The sequence below is a fragment of the Rhinichthys klamathensis genome, unplaced genomic scaffold (genome assembly GCF_029890125.1).
Source record: "Rhinichthys klamathensis goyatoka isolate OS25496 unplaced genomic scaffold, OSU_Roscu_1.1 h1tg000060l_1, whole genome shotgun sequence".
In the NCBI taxonomy this organism is placed as follows: Eukaryota; Metazoa; Chordata; class Actinopteri; order Cypriniformes; family Leuciscidae; genus Rhinichthys; species Rhinichthys klamathensis.
In genome coordinates, this window is record NW_026606605.1 from 1,846,263 (window position 1) to 1,870,995 (window position 24,733).

Consider the following 24,733-nt stretch of genomic DNA (forward strand, 5'->3'; position numbering starts at 1 on the left):
AGAGAGAGAGAGAGAGAGAGAGAGAGAGAGAGAGAGAGAGAGATTATATATATATAAAATATATATATTTTTTATTTGTATATTTTGTATATGCTTTGGCAACATTGTTTAAAAAACTTTCATACCCCTTTGAATTGAATTGAGAGAGAGACATATGCTGTGTGAACGTGAAGTGATTAGTAAAATAAGTGCATACTCGGTGATGTGTGAGAATCCGGTTCGTATTTTGCTCTGTGCCCTAGGGCGGGTGTGTGTGTGTGAGTGCCAGTCCTGCCAAACCAGACACAAACGAGTGTGTGTTTAGAAACTACCGACAGCTAAACTTGACAAAGAAAAACCCGCGACAATGAAATACCCAGAGGACATTAGATGAGGTAAAGATATTACATTTTGTTGTTGAAGTAAACATTAGTTGCTTCTTCTCGTTCTTTTTCACCTTTGAGTTGGGTGCAAGTGGGAGAGTTTGACAGGTGCGACTCCATCTGTTAATTTATCCTCGTTTGTTAAACATTTAACTAACCGAAAGTCTTTAGCAGCTTGATCTAAAGTGCATTATACTAGTTTATGCTTGTGTTATATGGAAGTAGATAAGCACTTGGTCTCAGTGCAGTGGTAAGCAATTTGTTTACTTTTGGCTTGTTTGTCGCTGTTTGTTTTGCGCCTGCGCGATTCAAGCATCGCTTTGTATTAAATACTTTGGAAATGAGACCGTTTCATTTCCTGCTGCTGGATTTTAATCTCTTTATTTGTCAGTATAGTTTGGGACAATACAGGGAAATGCAGAATTCTTTGTATATCAGTTACAGTCAAATTCAAATATGAATGAAATATTATATTATACACATTTAACTCTTGTTGCATAGGAGTTTAATATGTACACTTGTGAATTTAGTGGTGTGGAAAGCAAGTTTTTATTTGGTTTACCATTGATTACCACTGATTGCTACAGAAGGATTTAGGGGGTTATAGTATAGGCTAATAATATTTAAGTAAACGTATCAAGAAAAGATGACATTTGGGCTGTAAAAATGATTCAATTTATTAAATAAAGTTAAAAAAAACCATACAAACAAAAAGCATTAAATCATTATCTGAGAAAGTTGATGTTATTATTATAACTGTGTACATATCCTTGTGGCATTACAAACAATAAAAGCAACGTATCAAAGAGCATTAGTGGGCTATTCACATGCCTACCATATGAATTGAAGTCCCTTTATTGCATCTGGAGGACATGAATAGACATTAACGCAGGTTGGAGCTTGAAAATTAATTTTAATTTGATTGAATTTTTTTATTAATTTTAAAGTGTCTTGCAATTGAAAATTGCTTTTCTGATACAAGATCCTTTATTGTTTTTTTTTTAATTGTTTTCTTTAATATGTATTCTCTCATTTGTGCATTCATTCAACTCGTTCAGTTCCCACATTTCCATCTGCAACTCTTAGATGTGGTTTCTCATAAATCTAATCTAAATCATCTTAATAAGCAGGTGTGAAGAACACTGTGAAGTGTGCCTGAAATGGAAGGGGAAGCTAAACTAGATCTATGTCACCTGACTGAGGTGGAGCAAACTGTAATCCTCAATGTTCTGCTGAGAGATGCTGAACTACGCAGCAAAGAGGAAGGGAGAGTACGGTCAGTCTGTGTACAATACTGGACTTATTTGGTTCATGTAAGTCATTGGAGCAATAAGATATTTGTGTTTATTAAGATATTTAAATAAAGATATTTGTGTTTTCAGTAAGCTTCAGCAGACGGTGTCAGACCCTGTCCATCTGCGCTCTCTCTCGGGTGAGTGGTTTCATGAAGAGCGCGCTAAGAGATATCAGAAGGGAGGAGCTGATGTTGTGCATGCCTCCATACGCCGTAAGCGACGTGAAAAAGGTCACATGATCTCCTACTCATCCCTGTAGAGTAATATTTATTTTGTGTGCATATACATGTTGACAATAATCCTTTTTTTAAAGTAGATACACCGGCTTTGACGCATATATTTGATGAAGAAAAAGGTAATAACTCTTCTCAATTACATGAGCAGCGAGAGGAAGAAAAGAGTACAGAGAGAGAATTGCAGGAACATATAAGTGTAAGAGAGGATGACAAGGGCCAGGAAGAGAAGGAAAGAGAAAAAGATGGAGAAAGGTTGGTGCAACTTTTGGTGTCATCTCTCTTGCTTAACTTTGGACTGAGTAAAATGAATGCATCTAAACAGTCTGTATATTAAAGAGGCCATATTATGTCATTTTACAAAGTCATTATTTTGTTTTAAGCTCTATTCAATAGGTTTTCTTGCTTTAAAAAAATGTATATTAAAAAAAAAAATCTGAATGTGCATGTGAACCCCGTCAGCGTTAATCACAGGTTTGCGTTTAAAGTCTGATCATTTTGACGGAGGTGAATTAATCTAAAATTAACTTTAGCTGGAAATAACATTATTCAAGAACCGCTATAAAACCAAAACAATCTCTGTCATCTTAAATTATATGTTTATCTCTGTAAAGCTGCTTTGAAACAATCCATTGTTAAAAGCGCTATATAAATGAAGATGACTTGACTTGACTAAAATATAAAAAAAAACATTATTTTTCACATATTCTCCACTGTTGCAGCTCCTCTCTTCCCAGTCTGTCAGTAACGCTCCGTTTAGTTCCTGTCTCTATGAAGCCCCTCCTTCTGAAAAGCACAATGAGCTCTGATTGGTCGGCTGGATCAGTGTGCTGTGATTGGTCAACCGCTTCGAGCATGTTTGGGAAATGTCCCGCCCCTTACCATAACCACCAGTTTCAACACACTACTAACTAACTCAACCAGTCCCCGCCCCTTTATTTAGAGTATGCCTTGGCCGGGAATTATTTAAATGAGGAATATCGTGACGTGTTTGTTCCCGGAAGAAAACTCAAGACTACACTGGAGGCGTTTCAGGGAGTTCAGAAACAGTGACACTGATATATAGAGAATAACTCTCTTTGGAGTGACTTTGAAACTTTGCAGACCTTTTTCATGCTTAAACAGCAACATTACACACTAAAGAATATGAGAATACAGTGTATTTGGTCATATCTTATTGGGCCTTATTCGCTAGCTTCACTTAGCCTGCGTATGAACATGTTAAAGGTGCAGCTCTTAAAGGTGCAGTGTGTAACATTTTTTAGTATTTATTAACAGAAATGCAATATGACATCCATAACTATGTGTTCAGTGGTGTATAAAGAACTTACTTAATAAACCATAATGTTTTTATTACCTTAGAATGAGGCATTTATATCTACATAGGCGCAGGAATCCCCTTCTATGAAGGTCGCCATATTGTGACGTCATGTTTCTACCGTAGCCCACAGCGAACAAACAACGCTACAGAGCGCGTTTCGTCACTACCTTGAAAGAGAAGCCGCAGGAAGCTAGTCATAAACACCATGAGTAGTGACTTTTCCCTTGTCAGTGGTGTAAATATGTAGTTGGATTGTTTCATGTAACTTAAGTCTTCTCCCTCGCTGTGTTATGGCTTTGCTATGTGGGGATAAATGTGCTGGTTAAGTTCGTGAGACAGCTGATTAGTAGGCTACTCTTGTCATTGACCGTAAAACAGTTACAGGAATCACCAACCCGTCGATCTTGGAAGCATTTTAAGTCGATCGAGTTTCCAAAATCAGAGAAAAAAAGCCTATTGTGTGTGTAGTAAGTGTGTCTAGGGGATGCGGAGGCGCGCGCGCTGTTACAATCACGTCATTTTTGCCGTACGCACCTTTGGGCTCATGCGGACGCGTCGAGTTTAAACAAGGCGCTTTAACCAGCTCAGCCACAGTAACAGCTCATATTAGCCAGCTAAACTTTTACTACCCTGTTAGAAAAAATATATAGTTGCATAGTTTCATGTGGTTCTTCTCCCTCGCTGTATTATGGGTTTGCTATGTGGGGAGAAATGTGCTGGTTACGTTCGTGAGACAATCAGCTGATTACTATTATTATTATATTATGTATTAAGACCCTTGATCCTCACCTGAAACTTTATCCATGATGTGGTTTATAATGGACTGTGATAGTGATACAGAAACTTGGTTTACGCTGGCTATTCTCTGCTGTCTCAGACGACGATGTTTGTCCCGTTTTAGCCACCGTAGCTTCTTCGAAAGGGAGGGGTGAGCGGTGGGCTGAGCCCTTAGTGTAAACTCGCAACCGAACCGCTAGATGTTGCTAAAAATCACACACTGGACCTTTAAAGGAACACTCCGACTTTTTGGGACTTTAGCCTATTCACCTTATCCCCCAGAGTTAGATAAGTCCATACATACCTTTTTCATCTCCGTGCGTGCTATAAGTCTGTTTGACGCACCCACCGCTAGCCTAGCTTAGCACAAAGACTGGATGTAAATGGTTGCTACTTGGGCGGAGTGATAACCGCAGCACCTGAGACGCGCTGTGGTGAGGAGAGAGCGCGTCTCAGGTGCTGCGGTTATCACTCCGCCCAAGTAGCAGTGCTTCGCCTTCAGAGAATATAGTTCCCAGTATTTATGGTTAAATTATGTCTGTGTCTCATGTGACTTTGTTTTTTGTACACTCTGTGACTATACAAATCACAACATGTAAATAGGAAAATCTTTGCGTTATTTTGTCACTTATTTGGATTAGTATGCTAGCTGCAACCATTTACATCCAGTCTTTGTGCTAAGCTAGGCTAGCGGCGGGTGCGTCAAACAGACTTATAGCACGCACGGAGATGAAAAAGGTATGGACTTATCTAACTCTGGGGGATAAGGTGAATAGGCTAAAGTCCCAAAAAGTCGGAGTGTTCCTTTAAAGGGGCCATACCTTATTTCCACTCGTTACAGCGTCCATCCTACTGAACAGGTACCGGTGTACAGGGGGAGGGGATCCGGCCGTGAGTGCGAGCCATCTCTGCGTGAGTGCTATTCACCACAGTACAAGTGCTCCACAGCGACTCTAGGGGTCGCTGTTTGACAAAAACGGAATTCCTACTTAGTGCTGCTGATGAATGATGCAAATGATGAATCAATAATATGTTTAAAATCAGAAATATTGAATGGGAATATTTTCTGTGCAGATAAGATCACTTGTATTTAAGACAAGTCATCTTTATTTATATAGCGCTTTATACAACAGATTGTTTCAGTTTACAGTAATAAACAGGAAAATAACTTTTAATGATGCAAACTTCATCAAATATAAGACAAATTCAAATTCTGCTGTAAAGCAGCTTTTAAAAAGACAATAATGTCATTCTGTTCAGTTCAGTAATGATTCAATTAAAAGTGTCAATGTTGCAAAATTCGTCAATTATGAAACTAAGTCGAATCAGCTATAAAGCAGCTCTGCATAAAACATCTGTGTCATTACTATTACTGAATATTACTGAATATTAAATGTTTTAAACTCGAACTAAGCCAACCAAAGGCTACAGATGCAAGGGTGTGAGCTATAATCCACTGTCTTATATTGTACACTCTTTTTAGTCTCATTCCTGAGGTAACACCTGAACCACAATCCAGGACAAGACACATCACCAAGGTCATTTTACATTTAACATTATATTAACTATGCGTGTGTGAAATATGAGAGATTTCACATAATGCTCTTGCTTTGAACAGAAGAGTGCAGCTGTAGGAAATGGTCTTGAAGGTAAAATTCACTGTACTGACAGTCAAATCATAAGATGCATTTATAAATGCCTCAGCGCTCCACTCTGCTCACCTTCTCTTTCCCTCGTGCCTCAGGAAGTTTTGGAGACCCAGCAGACAAAGAGAGGAGAGTTTTGCCAAGTGCACCACCATATCTGCAGGTCTGTTCAGAGAGGCCTGTTGTACAGATGCACACATGTGTGAGAACCTGTTGTATTATATGTATCCGTGTGTGTGTCTGTAGATGGACTCAGAGGGGGACATTGACTCTGGCAGCACTGAACTAGACTACACTAGGTTTGGCTCAGTTAGCAGCTTGACCTCTCATCATATGGTAAGACACACACTCTCAAGCACAACACATGATGGTCTGCAGCAGAAGCTTTGGAGGTGTAAACAGTGCAGTTTGTGTGTGTGTAGATGAATGGCAGTTTGATGAGCCTGTACAGTGTGGGGGATTTCGGGGATGTTGTAGTATCAGGGCGGATCCAGTTCTCGTTGCAGTATGACATCACGAAGGAGGAGCTTCACGTGCACATTATATGCTGCCAAGACCTTGCATCGGCCCGCAAAAATCGATCGGACCCGTAAGTCTACAATGGCCATGGTCATTTTCATTCAGTCATAACTATTAACTATTTATAAAATGGGAAAGTAGTCATGCTATATGTCTCCCCGATTTCATACTTTCAGTATTTATTTATTTTAATATTTTTGTCTCTTATGCTCACCGGGGTTGATCAAAAATACAGCAGAAACAGTAATATTGTGAAATATTATTATGATATTAAAAGGCTGTTTTCTATTAGAATATATTGTAAAATGTAATTTATTTCTTTGATCAAAGCTGAATTTTCAGCATCATTACTCTTCAGTGTCACATGATCCTTCAGAAATCACTCTTATGCTGATTTGCTGCTCAAGAAACATTTCTGATTATTATCAATGTTGTAAACAGTGGAAACTGTGATGCGTTTTTTCAGGATTCTTTGATGAACAGAAAAGTCAAAAGAAAAGTGTTTATTTGAAACATTAATTATGTCTTTACTGCCAATTCAATGCATTGTTGCTGAATAAAAGTATTAACGGTAACATTTTTTACTTAAAGCTTTTATATATAATGCATTATAAAAGTATTATTAGTGCATTAATTATGCCTTGTAATGCACCTTATAATGCATCGTATGGTCTCAGGAATAATTTTAATGTGTATAATACTTATCTATTTATTGTTACAAAGTATAATGCATTAAAACACAGGACAAACAACCAATTTCAGATTTAACAAGGAATCTACCAATATTATAATGCATTTTAACTTTGGTTAAAATTATTTATGAAAAGATTTAATGCATTATACATAAAGGCTTTAAGTAAATGTTACCATATTAATTTATTTTAAAAAAATCTTACTGACCCCAAACTTTTGAACGTATATATATATATAATGTATGTTTCCATCTTTCTCTCACACACACAGATACGTTAAAGTTTACCTTCTCCCCGACAACACATCCCGCAGTAAGAAAAAAACTGCAACGAAGAGAAAAACATTAAATCCAGTCTATGATGAAACCATGAAAGTCAGTTCTCTTTATTATTTTTACAAATTACTCCTGTGAATTTAAAATACATTACTGAACTTACAGTACTATTCTTTCCCCACTCAACTATATAATGTTGCCTGTACCAGTACAAAGTGCGCAGACTGGACCTCCAGGCTCGTGTGTTGAGTATGTCAGTCTGGCACTTGGAGAGATTGAGGAGAAACCTGTTCCTGGGGGAGGTGGAGGTGAGGCTGGGTCTGTGGGACTGGAGCCAGAGCCAACCAACCTGGCACAACCTGCAGCCAAGAGTGAGCCCAATTCAGAGATAGGCTGATATGTGTAATGAAATAAACCTGTGATGGTCATCTGGAGACTCTTTCTCTTGATGTAGGTTCAGTTAAGTCCAGATGCCATCATCAGCAGAGGAACCATTCTGTTCTCAATTAAGTTTGTACCTCCGGGTTCAGAGGGTGAGTCTGAGCAGATGCTTCATATTTAAAACCTTTATATCCACATTTATATGCAGGGCCATTACTAAATGTCATGTGGCCCATTACCAGCTTTTATGGGTGGGCCCACTATCCCTTCAGTAAACGGCTATACTGTAGAGCAGGGATTCCCAAACTTTTTGGGTCAGCCGAATCCATTTGATATAAAATATTTTCTTGAAGTACACCCTGAGTACACCCTTTATGTTCATTTTTCAATTACTTAACAAGACTCTCTGACATTGGATAATGGTCACATGTCATAGGTTAACAAATAAAATATTTTAATTATACATTTTTTAATTTCGTCAGAAACTTATTTTGTGATTATTATTTATATCATATTTTTTACATGATTATTGTTATTACTTTTAACTTTAATTATACACAATGAAGCCAGAAATATATTACCAATTCAATTGCACTTTAAATAAAAAAAATTTATTTGATCATTAAAAAATAATTTAATTTTACACTCCAATACTAATTATTCCAACCCTCAAGCTTTTATTTTGGAGTAAAATCGGTTTTGCTGTTTAGTTGACAACAGGTTTATAACCACTAAATTGTAAATTATAACCAGCTTTCCAGCTATATGTATATATATATATATATATATATTTTACTATTACTTGTGCAGCCCTATTTCTTTATTTTAAATGTTATGATTGTATTCTTAGCTTTTCATCCAATCACAAACCCCTTGTTTGGTAAACTGCTGAAGAGGACCTTATTGGGTCCCTCTGGTCTCATTACTGATTGGTCCTGGGACAGTGTTGCCCCCCTGTGGTCTGTTCAGGTACAGTGTGTTTAAAACCCCTTCATGTCAATATCTTGTTTTGTGTGTTCTGTGAGTGACTGCAGGAAATGGTCATCCACTGACTGGTGAGCTCCATATATGGTTGAGAGAGATTGTTGGTCTACTTCCCACAAAACGTGGTGCACCCAACACATTTGTGAAAAGGTGTGTGTGTGCACATTCATGACAGAGTGGTTTGTTTAATTTGTTTATTATGTATGAGTGCATGAGTATGGTCTGTGTTTGTACAGTGTGGTGTTACCAGATGAAAGCGGCATCAGTGGCCAGCGGACTCGACTGGTGCGAGCTTCTGTCAGCCCGGTGTTCAACCACACCATGGTTTATGACGGGTTTCAGTCCAGTGACCTCATTCAGGCATGTACAGAAATAACGGTCTGGAATCCACATCACTCCGACTGTCTGGGTGGAGTCCGACTCAGCACAGGCTCTGGTAATACAGATTTGAACATACTTGACAATAAAAATAAAAACAGCTAAGAGATAGAGAGGACCTATTATGCCCTTTTACAAAGTCTTGATTTTGTTTTTGGGCTCTACTAGAATAGTTTTTCCTGTTGAATGTTCAAAAAACACCTTATCTTACATATTTGACATTGGTGCAGCTCCTCTCTTCCCAGTCTGTCAGTAACACTCTGGGGTGCGTTTCCCATGATGTTACTCTCTACTTAACTACCATAGTACGATGCATCGTTGAAGAAATCAACTAGCTAGTCACGATTGTTTCCCAAAACCGTATTGTCGCAAATTGGTCATTCAACCACGTTGGTTTATGACGTCACACACGTCACGTGGTGGAGTAATAACTTTCTGTAATGAATCTGTTTGAGATCGAATTAATGCTAGATATTTTGCTATAAATGACAGACATGGCATCTGAGGACTATTTCTCATTTTTCTCAGTTATTTCGCTTTATTTCCAGATTCAATCATAGGCTCGTTCTTACATCGTAGAGCACGTTCGCACATGCGCACTCTTCAAAAACGGCGCTGTAAATCTCTTGACAAACTCAAAGACGTAAATTACATTTGTATGTATTCTAAATAAAAGATACAGATTGTAATGAATGTCAGCTTGCTTATTTTGCTCAAGACAAGGATTTATTAAGCCCACATGTCATGCAAACAAGAAACTCTGCTTCTAACCACAGCTCGAGAGCTGTCGTTCCAAACTTTGCGATGCTATTTGCGAAAGTTCGTTAGAATGATGCTTTTGGGAAACACCAACTCATTTAACTATGCTAATAACGACGGAACTTGCGACCATAGTTGGCTAACGATGCTTTTGGGAAACACACCCCTGTTTAGTTCCTGTTTCTATGAAGCTCCTCCTTCTGAAAAGCACAATGTGCTCTGATTGGTCAGCTGGATCAGTGTGTTGTGATTGGTCAACTGCTTTGAGCGTGTTTAGGAAATGCCACTCTCCTTACCATAACCGCCAGTTTCAACCAACCAACCAACCACCCTCTTATAACTCTTTGAGTGACTGTGCTTTGTAGACATTTCATGCTCAAACAGCAACATTACACACTAAAAACAATATGCTGAAAATGTAAAAAGGCATAATAGTTCCTCTGTGTGTTTATGTGTTGCAGGAGTGAGTTACGGTCAGTCAGTTTGCTGGATGGATTCTACTGAAGATGAGATCAGTGTGTGGTCAAGAGTGATGCAGAGCTCCAGCAGCTGGGTGGACACTAGTCTACCAATCAGGACCAACTTACAGCTCTGCTCTGACTGAACTTTGTTCAACTTATGCATATTCACCATGTGACATTGGTTGCGAAACAGTTTGAGTAAAGACTGGAATACACTGCACTGCAATACTACTGATTTTTGACCTGATTTCAGTCTGGACAAGTTGACACGGCCAGTCCGCAGATTTTAAGCACTCAGAATTGACAAATTTCATTGTGTAGTGTACACAACAGACTCACAGATTTTTAGCTTCAGACTAGGATTTCATCCAGTTGGAGGATATCAAACATGTTTCATGTTTTAAACAGTGCCTACCCTTATCTTACCATTTCACCTCCAAATACTGTAGCAATCTGTACAGGACAGAAATCAGATCAACCTCCTCTACATGAAGTTCTAGAAAGGGAATGGAAACAATCATATTTTGCATAAGTAGTGGATTTTTTTTACAAAACAGTCCTCACACATTTCTTTGAGTATGTTGCCAACATATATGATAGTGTTTTTGCAAGAGTTTGTCATGCAGATCTGAGGGAGAAAAATGAGAATTCATAACAAACTAACTTAAACTGCTCTCTTAGGAGAATAGTGGCATTTTCATCTTTTCTTGTATCTAGATATTTAGCTAAATGTATAATTTTCAATTAACACCTTTTTCTTTAAATGTACATTAATCAGTTTTCAAAAAATGACTATAATCCTGTTCTAATATTGTATGTACTTTTTTTTGTCAGATTATTCAATAATAATTTTTGCTTACATTAGGATGAATTAAAAAATAAAATGACAGCCATTGTATAGTTGTAATATAGGCGTATTATGTAAAATTGTATACATTTGTGTGCTTCTTTATTAAACATGGTCTAACTTTTTCCACAGTGGCAGTAGCTCATCTCATGTTTTAAGCATTTCTGCAAAGTTTCTTTTTCCCATCTCTCTTTTCACTCGTGATTTCACAGATGATTCTTGCGGTCTCAGTCATTTCTGGGTGTGTCCGTAAAACATGGCGGAGGAGAGAACGACTGAGGGTTGAGTTTGTCTATGAGTTTATTTCGTTTTACCCACGTCATTTACATTCTTCTTACAGCCATGCATATTCACATAGCCTAAATTACCATCCGATTCTTGTTGTATGCATTTTATACAGCGAAAACAGCTTTTATTCGACGGAAATCCGGAACGGTTGTCAACAAATGGGACGCTGCATTTTATTCAAAGTCATATGGATATTACTAAATATGAGTTATTATTACGACCTCCGAAGTGGGAAGTAGGACATTTCCGATAAATGCAGCAATACACATCACGACGATAATATTTTTATCCATCTACAAATTTGAAGAACTAGGTTCTATTTAGGCTACTATGTACGTTATTTGTCAGCTAATTATTTGGGATATTGATCTCGAGAATCATATCGAGAATTGTCATAGTTCGATAAATATTTGTCTGCCCCCAAATGGACCCTCATGACATAACGTTATACAGTATGGGAGTTGATCTCGTGATTTAATTTCCTATAGCAACATGCCAAGTATGCTATAAAATAAGTTTCGTTTCTATTCTTAGTTATAGAAAAGTTAATAATACATTTTGTGATCTCTCTCTGTTTCTTCCCCAGATGCCACTCCAGTTGGTGTCAGGACAGCTCCTGATTTTGGAAAGATGTATCATGTCAAAGGTGCATTTCTGCCTAATTACCCAGTACAACCCAGTACAGTACACTTCTTTTTCAGTATGTTACATGTACCTCTTTTATGTAGGTATGCTGTCTTTGCCTTATTCTGGTGATTCTAAGCTAAAGGAACCGTTTGAAGTTTGGTACGACCTTGAGGGGAACAGAAGTCGCATCGACTATCGTAATAGTCAGTGATTCTCATGATAAAGTCACATAGTGTTAAAATCAAAATAGATTATGTATGCAGTTTCTCTTCATTGGTGCTCTCTATACAGGTACAGTGCGCACTTTTCTGATTGGAAACGACTTGGATTATGGTGCCATTTACCAGATCACACCAGTTACCACTGAGACTGAAATCCAAGCTATTAAATATTTCCAGCTTAATGGTACAAAGGAGGATCCAATACGTCCACAGACAGCACTGCCTGATCTGCAGGGCTTTGAAGTATGTACTTCTTAAAGGGACAGTTCACCCAAAATTGAAAAATTCTATCATCATTTACTGATCCTCATGTCTTTCAAACCTGAATGACTTTCTTCTTTAGAGCAAACCAATGCAACAATGAGGCTGAAATGTGTATAAAATGTTGTTTTGTTTTGTGCAGTTTGAGAAGATGGAGGATTACGCAGGCGTTCAGCGTGAGGTCTGGAAAAAGGTCACACAGGCCGGTCATAAGAAGAACACATATCGTCTGTGGGTCACACGTCCAGAGGGAAATGATTCCCCAGCCGTCCCGTACCACTTTGAGATGATGGGCTTCAACACTCTCTTGGAGTCTCACAATGACAAATACATGATTGACTACAGTGACTTCAGTCCCCAAACTGAGTCGGACATTTTCACTCCCCCTGGAGGTAACTGGAGAACACACATTCAGTGACATCCCTGTGTCCGTCTCTTTTACTCTTACAGACCATCTAATCAAATGCTCACTGAGGTTTTATGTGTTTAGAAATGGCGTATGAGGAGTTTCCGGATCCTCCTGAGGAGCATCAAATATTGGCCAACCCCCTTCAAGACTATGTCCACACCTCTCCTGTTAGCCACGCCCACCGTTTGTTTGGCCCCTTTAAGGAGAAGTTTAAACGTCAGTATGCAAGTGAGAAGGAGCACGAGGAGCGCGAGAGCTACTTTGTACATACTCTTCGGTGAGGAAAAACAAAAAACAGTTGATATTTAGTGATGTAAAATTACATTATAAAAATAGACACCAATTTTATTATTTACATAATCGATTAAATAAGCAATACTGTATGAGAGTCTTGTGAATATAGTCATGGCTAAAAACATTTGGAAGGACAATGGTAATCCCTCATGTATGTCTATCAGCAGGTCAGTTATAGTAATTAATATACATAATTATAGCTGCTTCTATCACTGTATGTGTGCTGATCTGCTGACAAAGATATTTCAACTAAAATAACAACCAAAAAGAAGTCGTCTTAAACAAAAATGTTCATAGTTATGAACATAACTCATTAATATAAATGCCTTATTCATTCAGTCATTAATTCATAGTTGTCGCAACAATAAGCCGCTTTTCCACCGTCGGGCCAAACGGTTTTAAGAATGATGAGTAACGGTTCAGTTATATTTCCACGTGAGCTTGGTTCGCCACGGCACGATTACAAACTGCTCTCGGCCCTGAACGCTGGGCCGGATCAGCATTGAATCGTTAAGCAAAGAGAACGGTTTAGTCTGACGTTGGAAAAGCAGTGGAATTTTTAGGGCCTTTTTAATATTTTTTTTTATACAAGTAGTACTAGTAAGCAGTCTTTGACCTTGCCTTATTTAAGATACTTATGCTTTCTTTTTTACATCCTCTTCCTCCTCAGGCTTGTGCACTCTTCAAACAGAGCCGGTCTTACATTCAGCCTCGGTATCAATGACTCCGCCGATTGGTCAAAGGCGGAGCTGGCCAGAAGGAGAGGACGTTTACGTGTTGCGGAATAGAGAAAGGTTGTTAAACAGCCCTCACACTTTTCTTTGAGTATGTTCCCAATGTGTGTATTAACAAGTAGCTCAACTAACTTAAACTGTCCTCTGATGAGAAAAGTGTTTTCATCTTTTCTGGGCTGCAAAAATGAATCGATAATGTTAAAGCTCCAGTCCGCGGTTTTTCCTCTTTGTCGCCATCTCTGTTCGAAATCTGCAATTGCAGTAATTCGCGGAATTATCAACTTTACGTGGGTTGTGCCTCGACACCCTCGACACGGCACAGCACGGATGAACACAATGTTTGAGGAGAGTGTGCGGCTGTCAGTCGCCGCGCTGGTGTGGATACTGGCATTCAGAATCACAGATTATTCTTTTTGGAAGTATGACCAACATATTAATTTTCACCGGAAAATGTCTGAACAAGTGAGTAACATCCACTTTTGTTCTGGTTCTGACATTGCAGTAAATCGCGCTGATTAAATCTAACAATAGCTTATCATATCACGTAAAACCGTGCAAATTATACTTTGTTCTCAAATTGTTAATGTTAACAACGTCAGCATTGCGTGACTACATGTCCTTTCGATATTTATCCTTGTAATTTGCATGGGCCGGCTGCTTTTTATGTAGCCACTCCGAAGTCCGAACGAAGTCTTTTGCATTTTACAGCGGGTGAATCTCTAGTTGTCACTGGTGATTGTCGTTTGAACCTTTCTGGATCCGCCATCAAATTGATAAGTTTAATTATATCAAGTGCTGTGAGAAAAGGCTATAAATCTCTACCTCCAACATCCTCACACACAACATAGCTTATACTAGCCGAGACTCTTCTTTATGTGTACAGATGTGTGTGTACAGATGTGACGTAATGACGCAAAGACATGCTCGAATCTCCCGTGGAAATCCACCAGTACCACTGAAATTAAAAACATTATTACAAGCTTACCGCTTTGAATCGAGCTAAGGCAAGCAGATAGTTTTGAACACTGGCTGGTTATGTATTTTCTCAAATATGTATTTTGGATAATTTTTAACCCAAAAAAGCTACGGACTGCAGCTTTAATAAGCGGTGACAGATCGATTAGCTGCACGGAAAGCATCCTCCAGTCATGTCCCTTTGCAGAAGTGAATAATGCATTTCAATGAACAATACATATCATAAACATCAACAACACAGAATTAGCTGCTGTGGGAAAAGAGCACATCCCGTGTGGTCATAAACATAATGCACTGTTAAAAACATAATTAAGTGCTTTAAAGAAGTGCATAAGCATGAGGTTTACCGCAGCTCGCTCTGTCAGGCGCCTCGACAGATCCATGTGTTGATTCAAGTGTTTTCTCCTGCGCATGACTTGCATTTTGTTTATATCATTATCTGTAAATGTTCGAAAGCCAGGGAGTATTTTCGTTTTGCATAAAGGCTTGTCATGACAGCAAGCGGTAGTTAAACTTCACAGACTTTACTGAAGGAGCGTCAAACGACAGCCATTAGAATGGAAGTGCAATAATTCTGATGAAAATATACATGTTGCTGCATTAAATGTGCATTATGTTGGGTGTTAAATGAATGTTTGAAATATTACATGTAACACGACTAACTTTTTTTTCTGAGAGCATTATCTGTAAAGAGACTGTAGTGTTGGCCTACTATATAGCATTACCTACGTTATAGATATATAATTTATTAAATTTGCATTCATAGCCTTCAATTTATTGTTTTGAGGACAACATTGGGCAAACTTTTTTTAATTAAAATGCCTTTTTTATCCAATTATTTGAAGACACAATAAACGGATTAATCAATTATCAAAATAATTGTTAAATGCTGCCCTACATCTTTTGCTAAATCATCTTTTGAATAAGTGCATTTGTTTAAATGGAGTATCTTCATTTTCAACTTATTTTGCAAAATGTATCCATTTCAATGTATGGCTTGAAGTCTGTTTGCTTGACATTTTTGGTCAACCCGAAATGTAATAAAATACTAACTAAACAACACTATAAATAAGTTCTGATATTGATAACCTTTTGTGTCATTTTTACTTGCATTAGGATTAATGAAACAATTAGACACCCTTATAATTGTAATATTATTTTAAATTTTATTACATTTATTTTCTTTTTTTAGCTACACTTGATCTAAATTTTTTCCACTGTGCCAGTAGCTCATCTCATGTTTCAAGTTAATATCTTTTTCACATTGCTGATGCCAAAGTAGTTCAATTTCTTCCTCTAAATGGTTCCTTAATCCTGCCTAATCCCCCCCCCCCCCCCCCCCCAATACATATTCTTTCTTGTTTTATGACTCCATCTACCATTTAATTGCCTTTAATATCCCAGCATGTAGCCATACCCACAAAAAGTAACATCATATTTAGAATTATAAAGTGTATGTACTATTAACATTTTTCCAAAATAATGGTCTTGCAGTGAACTCTTTTTCTTATACAGGTGAAGTCTGAGCAAATAACCTCTACCCATTCTAATGCCTATGAAATAGCTAATATTTCAGATGCAAACAGAAAGACCATCATTTAATCACTGAGGTGAGAAATAAACATGATCCATCTATATACATTTAAACATGTTGAACATTTTTTTTACGGTGATGACATTTATTTATTTATTTATTTATTTATTTAAAAGGGACAATGCATATTAATGAACATCTTTTCAGAGATGTAAATATGCCAGAATTAGCCCCAGGGCTACTTTACATCTGCAGTCCCCCGTCAGGTCATCACAATAACAAACAACAATGCTAACATTTAAATTTACATATAATACTACACAGTTTAAGGACACCTCAATATTCAAATAACATACTACAAGAGACATCACTGTTTTCAAACAAGTTACACATACACTTATACAAATAAAGTGCTATTCTATGTACTTTAACTACATTGCAATTATGCTAAAGTTCTAAAAGTTACAATAAAGTGCTGGATCTGGTTTGGTATACATACAAATACTTAAACAATACTACAGTGATCTTACCATATACCTCATAAATAGCTAAAGAGTATATAAATAGTTTATTTTACTATTTATATACACATTAGCTATTTATTTAGGAGATTGATCTATGTTATCACTGTAAATCAATGTTCAACACACTGAACATCAGCCCATTGTAAACAGTGCTTTATATAACATACACTTATTTTCCCCTACAAATTCAAAACACTCAAACAACCACTTAAGAGCTGGCCAATCTTCAATTTGAGCCTATATTCCACGGCCCGTATTCATAAAGATTCTTAATGCAAAGACTAGCTCCTAGTGACAAAATTCTAAGAAAATTCGTAGAAATGTGGGTGTTTACTCTTAAAATTAAAGTGAAAAATCCTAGTACTGAAAGAAAAAAGTAATTCAGAAAGTATCTTAACCCTTAAAAGAGGTCTTAAGGTCAAAATTGTTAGGAGTATGGACGAGGACTTTTAAGAGGCTTAAGAGTTTCTTTAGCAGAGGAGAAAATGGCAGAAAGAAGAGGAGGGAGAAGAAATGTGTTGCAGACAATGGATGACAGTGAGACGCTATATATTGATACCCGGCCTGAATTTTCCTTTAAGGATGGCCTTGTGTTCATCCACTAACTGGGCTAACTGAACACTGTTCCTCTGTCCAATCGGGCTTTCTCGCCCTTCTTGGTTTTGATTCCATGTTTGTTACATTAAAACCAACATTCAAACCAACACTTAAATAGACATGCCAGCAATCAGTGTAATTGGAAAGAGTGGAACAATTTTTATCATTCTAAGCCAATCAAATACGGTATACCTTATAGGAAATTAACAGCATGGTAAATAAAAAAAAAGTATTATACACATATATAATGTGTGTGTGTGTGTGTGTGTGAGAACGGTCAAATAGGAAAAATGACGCATGTAATTTCAAAGTGAAGGCTTAGAATAGACCCTATACTTAAAATCACTCTTTTTTTCCCTTCTTGGACAACCAACCAATCACAGTCTTCAAAAGATTGTGTCATACATAGCAACAGGGTCAGCCCCGCCTCCTCACTAAGATTTTGTCTTTTCCTTACTCAGAGTTGCTCTCAGATCGATCCCGAATCGCTCTTAACCTAAGACTCCTACATAAAAGTTGTTAAGCTAAATTAAGAGTTTTCTGAGAGGATTCTTAGAATCTTTATGAATACGGGCCCAGTAGTTTAAGTTAATTAAATTGCTTTTTTACATATATCTTAACCAATAATTCAGGAATGAGTGTACCTTTAAAAGCACCAGCACATTCACAGTACTTTTTCCCAGGGGTGAAAGGTGGACTGATTCCAGGCGACCCTCAACAATCACCCCCACAATCTCACCTGAGGGGTATCAAACACAGACCTTGACCCAGCTCAATAAATATTTGTCCACCCCACCAATGAACCCTCTTCTCTGTCATATGTGACGTTAATCCAGTCCCTCCTTCGTGTGTTTTTACTGCGCACTTCTGCTATCCACGAACACTCGTGTTTGACGTTTTCAGACGGACGAAAGCTTATTTTCCATCTCCAGTGGATGTTTGTCTGCTTTAGATTGCACTATGTGGCGTCTTCTAGCTGGGTTCGTGCTTCTGCTGTGTGCTGCAGGTAAAGAGAAAAAACAGGAAGAAAACATGATAATATGACACATTTCCTGTGATGTTTTGAACACTAAATGTGTTGTACAACAAGTATTCAAGTAAAGTTGATTCAGTGAATTGTGATCTCTCTCTGTTTCTTCCCCAGATGCCACTCCAGTTGGTGTCAGGACAGCTCCTGATTTTGGAAAGATGTATCATGTCAAAGGTGCATTTCTGCCTAATTACACAGTACATCCCAGTACAGTACACTTCTTTTTCAGTATGTTACATGTACCTCTTTTATGTAGGTATGCTGTCTTTGCCTTATTCTGGTGATTCTACGCTAAAGGAACCGTTTGAAGTTTGGTACGACCTTGAGGGGAACAGAAGTCGCATCGACTATCGTAATAGTCAGTGATTCTCATGATAAAGTCACATAGTGTTCAAATCAAAATAGATTATGTATGCAGTTTCTCTTCATTGGTGCTCTCTATACAGGTACAGTGCGCACTTTTCTGATTGGAAACGACTTGGATTATGGTGCCATTTACCAGATCACACCAGTTACCACTGAGACTGAAATCCAAGCTATTAAATATTTCCAGCTTAATGGTACAAAGGAGGATCCAATACGTCCACAGACAGCACTGCCTGATCTGCAGGGCTTTGAAGTATGTACTATAGAACACAAAAGCTATTTAGAAAAATGTCTCAGGGGCCGTTTACACGACACCAATTTCGACTACAAACTTTTCATGCGCTTTGGCCATTCATTTACATGACAATGGTGTATTAGGGGGCTGAAAACGCAAACTTTTGAAAACGGGTTTCAAAGTGCAAGATTCTGAAAACAATACCGTTATTTTCTCTGTGTAAACTACAAAAATGTTAATTTGTGAAAACAGTGACATCATGCGAATGTGGATTATGTGTTCAATCTATGTGTTCACAAGTGCATTGTGTTTTTTTTACCAAGTGACCGCTAACTACTGGCCTGGCAGCAGAATACAGTGATTTAGGCTGTTTTTGCGGATCCTTGTGAACGGGATCGTTTTGACAACGTTGTCGTCTGTTCAATTAAACTCAATTAACATTTATTTGTATACATTTTACAGTGCATATTGTTTCAAAGCAGCTTTACAGAAAATGCATGTCTATACTTTAGAGTGATTATCATAGGTGACTGTCCAAGTTATTTATTTCAGAAATGTAGCCTACATATTCAAATCACACAGTTAGCTAATAATGTATTCATTTAAACAATTAATTTAAGGTAGAAACAATGAGCTCATCGAAGTAATGAATACATGTTTGTTAACGATTATATCAACATGACATCAGTCTGAAATATATGACCTACCCCAACCCCGTCCCGTCCCTAAACCTACCCGTCACTGGGGTTAATACCATTTATGAGTCTTCCCCTACCATCCTAGGAAAAAAATATTGCTCCACAGATGTAAATATACATTTTGCTTCGTTTCGCTCGTACATTTAACGGCGTATACATACACGCGGAATCACTCGGACATTTAACGGCGTACGTACACATACACGCAAAAGAGGACGGTTAATTTCGGCGTGGACATACACGCGGATAGCTCAAAATGCGTATAGATAACACGCCACTTGACTTGAAAGTGGCGTGTATATGTTTACGCAAAGTCATGATGTCATGTTGTATATTTATATATACAGTAATGTAACATTAAGTCAAGACGTTGATAAACACGCTGAAAAGCGATTATGCGTGTTGATAGCACGCCAAAAATGGAAATACGAATTGGCGTGTCTTACGCCATTTCATGAGATCAGTCTGGATATATAGAAAAATGTGAATGATTGAAGATCAATTAAATACACAGGAGCTGAACCGTCTGTATGCGAAAAACGCGAAGGAAATCCTTTTCCTGTTTTAAGTACATCAATGACGTGTAAACAGCCCCTCAGTGTTGTTGTTTTTTGTCCGAATGATGTAAGTCAATGGGGTCCAATGTTTTGTTTTGGACTCCACTGACTTTCACTGTATGGACAAAAACAGTTGAAAAAGTCCGAAATGTCTTGTGCTATGTAGAAGAAAGTCAAACAGGTTTAGAAAGATATGAACAACATTAAATCCCATAGATTAAATTATTTGTATAAAATTTACATAAAATCATTGTTTTGCAGTTTGAGAAGATGGAGGATTACGCAGGCGTTCAGTGTGAGGTCTGGAAAAAGGTCACACAGGCCGGTCATAAGAAGAACACATATCGTCTGTGGGTCACACGTCCAGAGGGAAATGATTCCCCAGCCGTCCCGTACCACTTTGAGATGATGGGCTTCAACACTCTCTTGGAGTCTCACAATGACAAATACATGATTGACTACAGTGACTTCAGTCCCCAAACTGAGTCGGACATTTTCACTCCCCCTGGAGGTAACTGGAGAACACACATTCAGTGACATGCCTGTGTCCGTCTCTTTTACTCTTACAGACCATCTAATCAAACGCTCACTGAGGTTTTATGTGTTTAGAAATGGCGTATGAGGAGTTTCCGGATCCTCCTGAGGAGCATCAAATATTGGCCAACCCCCTTCAAGACTATGTTCACACCTCTCCTGTTAGCCACGCCCACCGTTTGTTTGGCCCCTTTAAGGAGAAGTTTAAACGTCAGTATGCAAGTGAGAAGGAACACGAGGAGCGCGAGAGCTACTTTGTACATACTCTTCGGTGAGGAAAAGCAAATCTGTGATAAATCTGTGAAGTTGTCTGATTTAAGGTGCAAATGCTTTTTTTGTTTAACATCCTCTTCCTCCTCAGGCGTGTGCACTCTATGAACAGAGCCGGTCTTACATTCAGCCTCGGTATCAACCACTTCGCTGATCGGTCTAAGGCAGAGATGGCCAGGATGACAGGAGGTTTATTAATTCCAAATAAGAAAAAGGCTGTTACAAAATAGTCCTCACACATTTCTTTGAGTCTGTTGCCAACATATGATACAGTATGATAAACTTTCTCAGACTTTCTAAGAGTTTGTCATTAAAATCTAAAGGTTAAAAAAATGTGAAATCATTGTTTTAAGTAGTTCAACTAACTTAAACTGTCCTCTGATGAGAATAGTGGTAATTTAATCTTTTTCTAAATCATCATCATAATTACATTTGGTTTAATTGAGTATCTGCATCTTCAAGCTATTTTGGCAAGATGTATAATTTTCAGTTTAGGGTTTGTAGCTGGTCTTCTGTGTATAAAGTGTTGATGGTGACATTGCTTATCGAATCTCAAATGTCATTAAATACTAATGATTGAAATACTGATTAAAGCCATAAGTTTTATCTTTGATTAAATGTAACATCAGTTCTGACCAAAGATTTTGTATCAAATCAATAAATAAACTTCTGTGTCAGACTATTCAAAAATCTGGTTTAAAACCAGTTTACTCATACTTAAATTAGGCTGATTTTTTTTTTCAAAAGAAATAAAAATGAAGATAAAAAATGTTCTGGATTTATTTCACAATATGGAAGAAAAGATCAGTTGCGGCTTTCATTTCATTGCTACTTTAACGCTTTAGGTTTTGAAGGTTTGAAAGTGTTAAAAATGTTGTAAAATGAATGCAAATTATTTTTGGATATTCATTGTAAAGTAAAACTATAATTTACAAAAACTAATTTAATTTAGTGTGTGATTTACACACATCCCCGGTATCAACAACTTCTCAGATTGTGGAGCAAATACTGTTAAAATTGATTAGTTGAGTACATAAACTTTGAAAAATCAAGTAAATGAACACCTCTCTTAATTAGAAAAAGAGTGTGAAATTACAAGTTACTTGAGTGCATTGTTTTTCTACAGTGAAATTCCCTGATTAAGAGGAAGATTAGGAATATTAAGAAAATTAGGTTGCAGTTACCTAATAAGAATGAGTTCAGACGAACATAATGTGCTCAAGTTAGTACAAGTTAATTTTCTTTTGTTTCAAACTCGCTGTTGACTTGAGTAATGCTAGTAATACTATTCTAAAAAAAAGACAGAACGTTTGTTATTTATTTAAATATTTAATTTATTTATTTATTTATTTGATATTATTCTTTAATAAACAACAAAATTGCTTACACATTTGCATGGTCATTTGCATGGATTTTAGGGCCAGCACAAAGTCAAATGTGTCTAGATGCAGTGTGTACACAAGTCCACATAAAAGACACGGAGGATTTGGGTAACTTCCCAGGCCGTCAACAACAATTATAACAAGAAGTACTATTGCGATGAAAGATGCTTTGAGGTGTGAATGGGTTGGTCTTAGATTTGGACTGTCAGTATTCCCACAGCCATTTGAGTGAAGTCCTCGGGCAAGTCACAGTTTTGCAAATGAAAAACAGAATTAAGCTTAGAAAATGTTGTGTTGTGGCTTTTAAAGGCACACTATGCAGGAATTCTGTTTTTGTCAAACAGCGACCCCTAGAGTCGCTACTGTCGTAAATGCCACTCACGCAGAGCGTCTGCCATAGACTGGTCTCTGCACTCACAGCCTGATACCCCTTTGATACCCCTTTGAAGCTGTTATATTAAGGTACAAATCTTGCATAGTGTGCCTTTAAATAAGAGATCTAGCGCTAAAATTTGTTTTTGAACTCAACCTGCTATCAGTGTCATGGATACAAAGTGTCTCTTGTGGCGGCGTGCGTGCAGTCTTCACTCGGACGCGCTCTTCAATCTATCAGTCTCCGCAACGGCGATAGATTGACGGAGACTCTATTCATTCCGGTGAAATCACAAAATAAAATGCACACAAACTTACTAGTCCTTACAAAGATTTACTTACTAGTCCATCAACAAGATCGCCAGGTAAGCATCACTGTTGCATCCAGTGCTGCTTTTTAGCTTGCGCCAACGAGTGAAAGCCCGACCGAGTGGGACTCTTGTCCGGTTCCTCACGCGGTCAGATTCTCTTTTCCTTTTCCTAGTCTCTTCCGACCGCGTTTTCTTTGCTTTTTCCATCGTCGAGTATCACGTCTGAAATGCGCGCAAGTGTCTTCGTGCTTCAAATGTTGTTGTTGATGTGTGTGACGTCGTTGTTGATGTGTGTGTCATAGTTGCCGTAAAGCATGTCGTCATTCCCGCGAGATTTGTCGGGGGCGCTCCTCTCAAACTTGCATTGCTGGTTTTTCCAGCGGCGTCCCCCCCCCCACCCAAGCTTTACTACCAGGATGATTCGCCCTACTATGAGTTTGTTTACCACCGAAATGACTTTGAAGCTGTTATATTAAGGTACAATTCTTGCATAGTGTGCCTTTAAATAACCAGAATACCACTTCTTCCTCGTGAAGGAGACACATAAAAATAATGTTTATTCGTAAGGAGGCTGAAGAAAGTCAATGTCACATATGGCATCAAAGAGCAACTGCGCGAGCTTTGATGAGGACGTTCAAGATCTCAATGAAGAAGATTATTAATGAAGGCCAAAACATGTAAATTATGTGTTAACATGTAATTTCGTGTTAAGATGTTTGTTTCACATGTTTTGGCCCTCTTGGCCTTCCATAGTTTATTGCAGATGACAAAGTAGGCTACATGAAGCACTGGACGGAGTCGGAATGGACCCCGAACATCCTCATCATCAATTTTTTTTATCCTGTGACAGTTTACCACCCCTAATGTAAATGAAGTTGCTCATGTTGTAACAAATGTGGTCTGTATGTTAATGAATTTGAGATCACCCCATTGTCTGAGATGGTTCAGGGTTCCTCACCTGCTCCAATTCTACAATTGATGACCATTTGCTCAGGATGTGATCACCCTATAGGGCAGAAACAATGAAACTGTTGACTTTGTTCTTCTCTATGATAATTAAGCCATTTTGAGGAATGAGCATGATCAACCACCTATCTCGAAGTGGAATCTGGGTCGGGGCAGACTTTAATTTCGTACACAGTAAAAGCTCTTTTCATGCAATTTTAATGTTATATTGTGTTAAGTTTATCAAAATAAAACTGATAATAATATTCACCCCATTTGTTGGTATTCATATAAAGTGTCTGGCTTGTTTTAAAATCTTGCGTTTGTGGCAGGGTTAAAGCCTTTCGCCCAGATCAAAAGTTACGTTTCCTCCTCCTGAGCAAAGGTTTGTTAAACATGAGTGGAATACCAACACCAAAACCAGCTGTCAGAAAACCAAAAGATAAGGCAAATGGTTGGTGATCAAGAGGGGGACAAGTAGGCCTAACATAACTAATTAACATAGTCTCCTCAATGCACGTTTGAGCAATAGTACCTAGATTGTACTTTAGGATACTTAAATATTACTATTAAGTTCACCAAAATTCAGTTCAGTTTATAAGATGTCAGATGAGACCAAACATGACATACAGTAGTTAC

At 37.9% G+C, this 24,733-nt stretch overlaps 3 protein-coding genes across 4 annotated transcripts in view; all 3 read left to right on the top strand.

Annotated features, from left to right (window-relative positions):
- The first annotated feature begins 246 nt into the window (after positions 1 to 246).
- On the top strand, positions 247 to 10,352 carry sytl1 (synaptotagmin-like 1). 2 transcript variants are annotated; one of them, XM_056249610.1, is made up of 15 exons: positions 247 to 374; positions 1,490 to 1,638; positions 1,745 to 1,887; positions 1,974 to 2,145; positions 5,472 to 5,526; positions 5,607 to 5,637; positions 5,733 to 5,797; positions 5,881 to 5,970; positions 6,057 to 6,223; positions 7,117 to 7,219; positions 7,330 to 7,491; positions 7,575 to 7,653; positions 8,536 to 8,635; positions 8,722 to 8,921; positions 10,084 to 10,352. In XM_056249610.1, the coding sequence occupies exons 2-15, from the start codon at positions 1,523 to 1,525 to the stop codon at positions 10,224 to 10,226; spliced, it is 1,626 nt and encodes a 541-aa protein (XP_056105585.1). In that variant the 5' UTR covers positions 247 to 374; positions 1,490 to 1,522; the 3' UTR covers positions 10,227 to 10,352. The 2 variants fall into 2 exon arrangements, with proteins under 2 accessions (XP_056105585.1, XP_056105584.1); XM_056249609.1 differs by having other exon boundaries at positions 251 to 374; positions 1,493 to 1,638.
- Positions 10,353 to 11,140: 788 nt separating this feature from the next.
- Positions 11,141 to 13,818, top strand: LOC130084201 (counting factor associated protein D-like). Its single transcript, XM_056249433.1, has 7 exons — positions 11,141 to 11,211; positions 11,805 to 11,864; positions 11,947 to 12,048; positions 12,137 to 12,309; positions 12,470 to 12,719; positions 12,803 to 13,013; positions 13,701 to 13,818. Exons 1-7 carry the CDS (start codon positions 11,187 to 11,189, stop codon positions 13,816 to 13,818), a joined length of 939 nt encoding a protein of 312 aa, XP_056105408.1. The 5' UTR covers positions 11,141 to 11,186.
- A 4,479-nt stretch (positions 13,819 to 18,297) lies between these two features.
- Positions 18,298 to 24,733, top strand: part of LOC130084293 (counting factor associated protein D-like) — a 60,820-nt gene continuing 54,384 nt past the window's right edge. Inside the window, exons 1-7 of the mRNA XM_056249616.1 lie at positions 18,298 to 18,400; positions 18,539 to 18,598; positions 18,681 to 18,782; positions 18,871 to 19,043; positions 20,542 to 20,791; positions 20,875 to 21,085; positions 21,176 to 21,789. Coding sequence (XP_056105591.1) covers positions 18,355 to 18,400; positions 18,539 to 18,598; positions 18,681 to 18,782; positions 18,871 to 19,043; positions 20,542 to 20,791; positions 20,875 to 21,085; positions 21,176 to 21,314 — 981 coding nt within the window. The 5' untranslated portion in view covers positions 18,298 to 18,354 and the 3' untranslated portion in view covers positions 21,315 to 21,789. The remainder of the gene's footprint in view (positions 18,401 to 18,538; positions 18,599 to 18,680; positions 18,783 to 18,870; positions 19,044 to 20,541; positions 20,792 to 20,874; positions 21,086 to 21,175; positions 21,790 to 24,733) is intronic.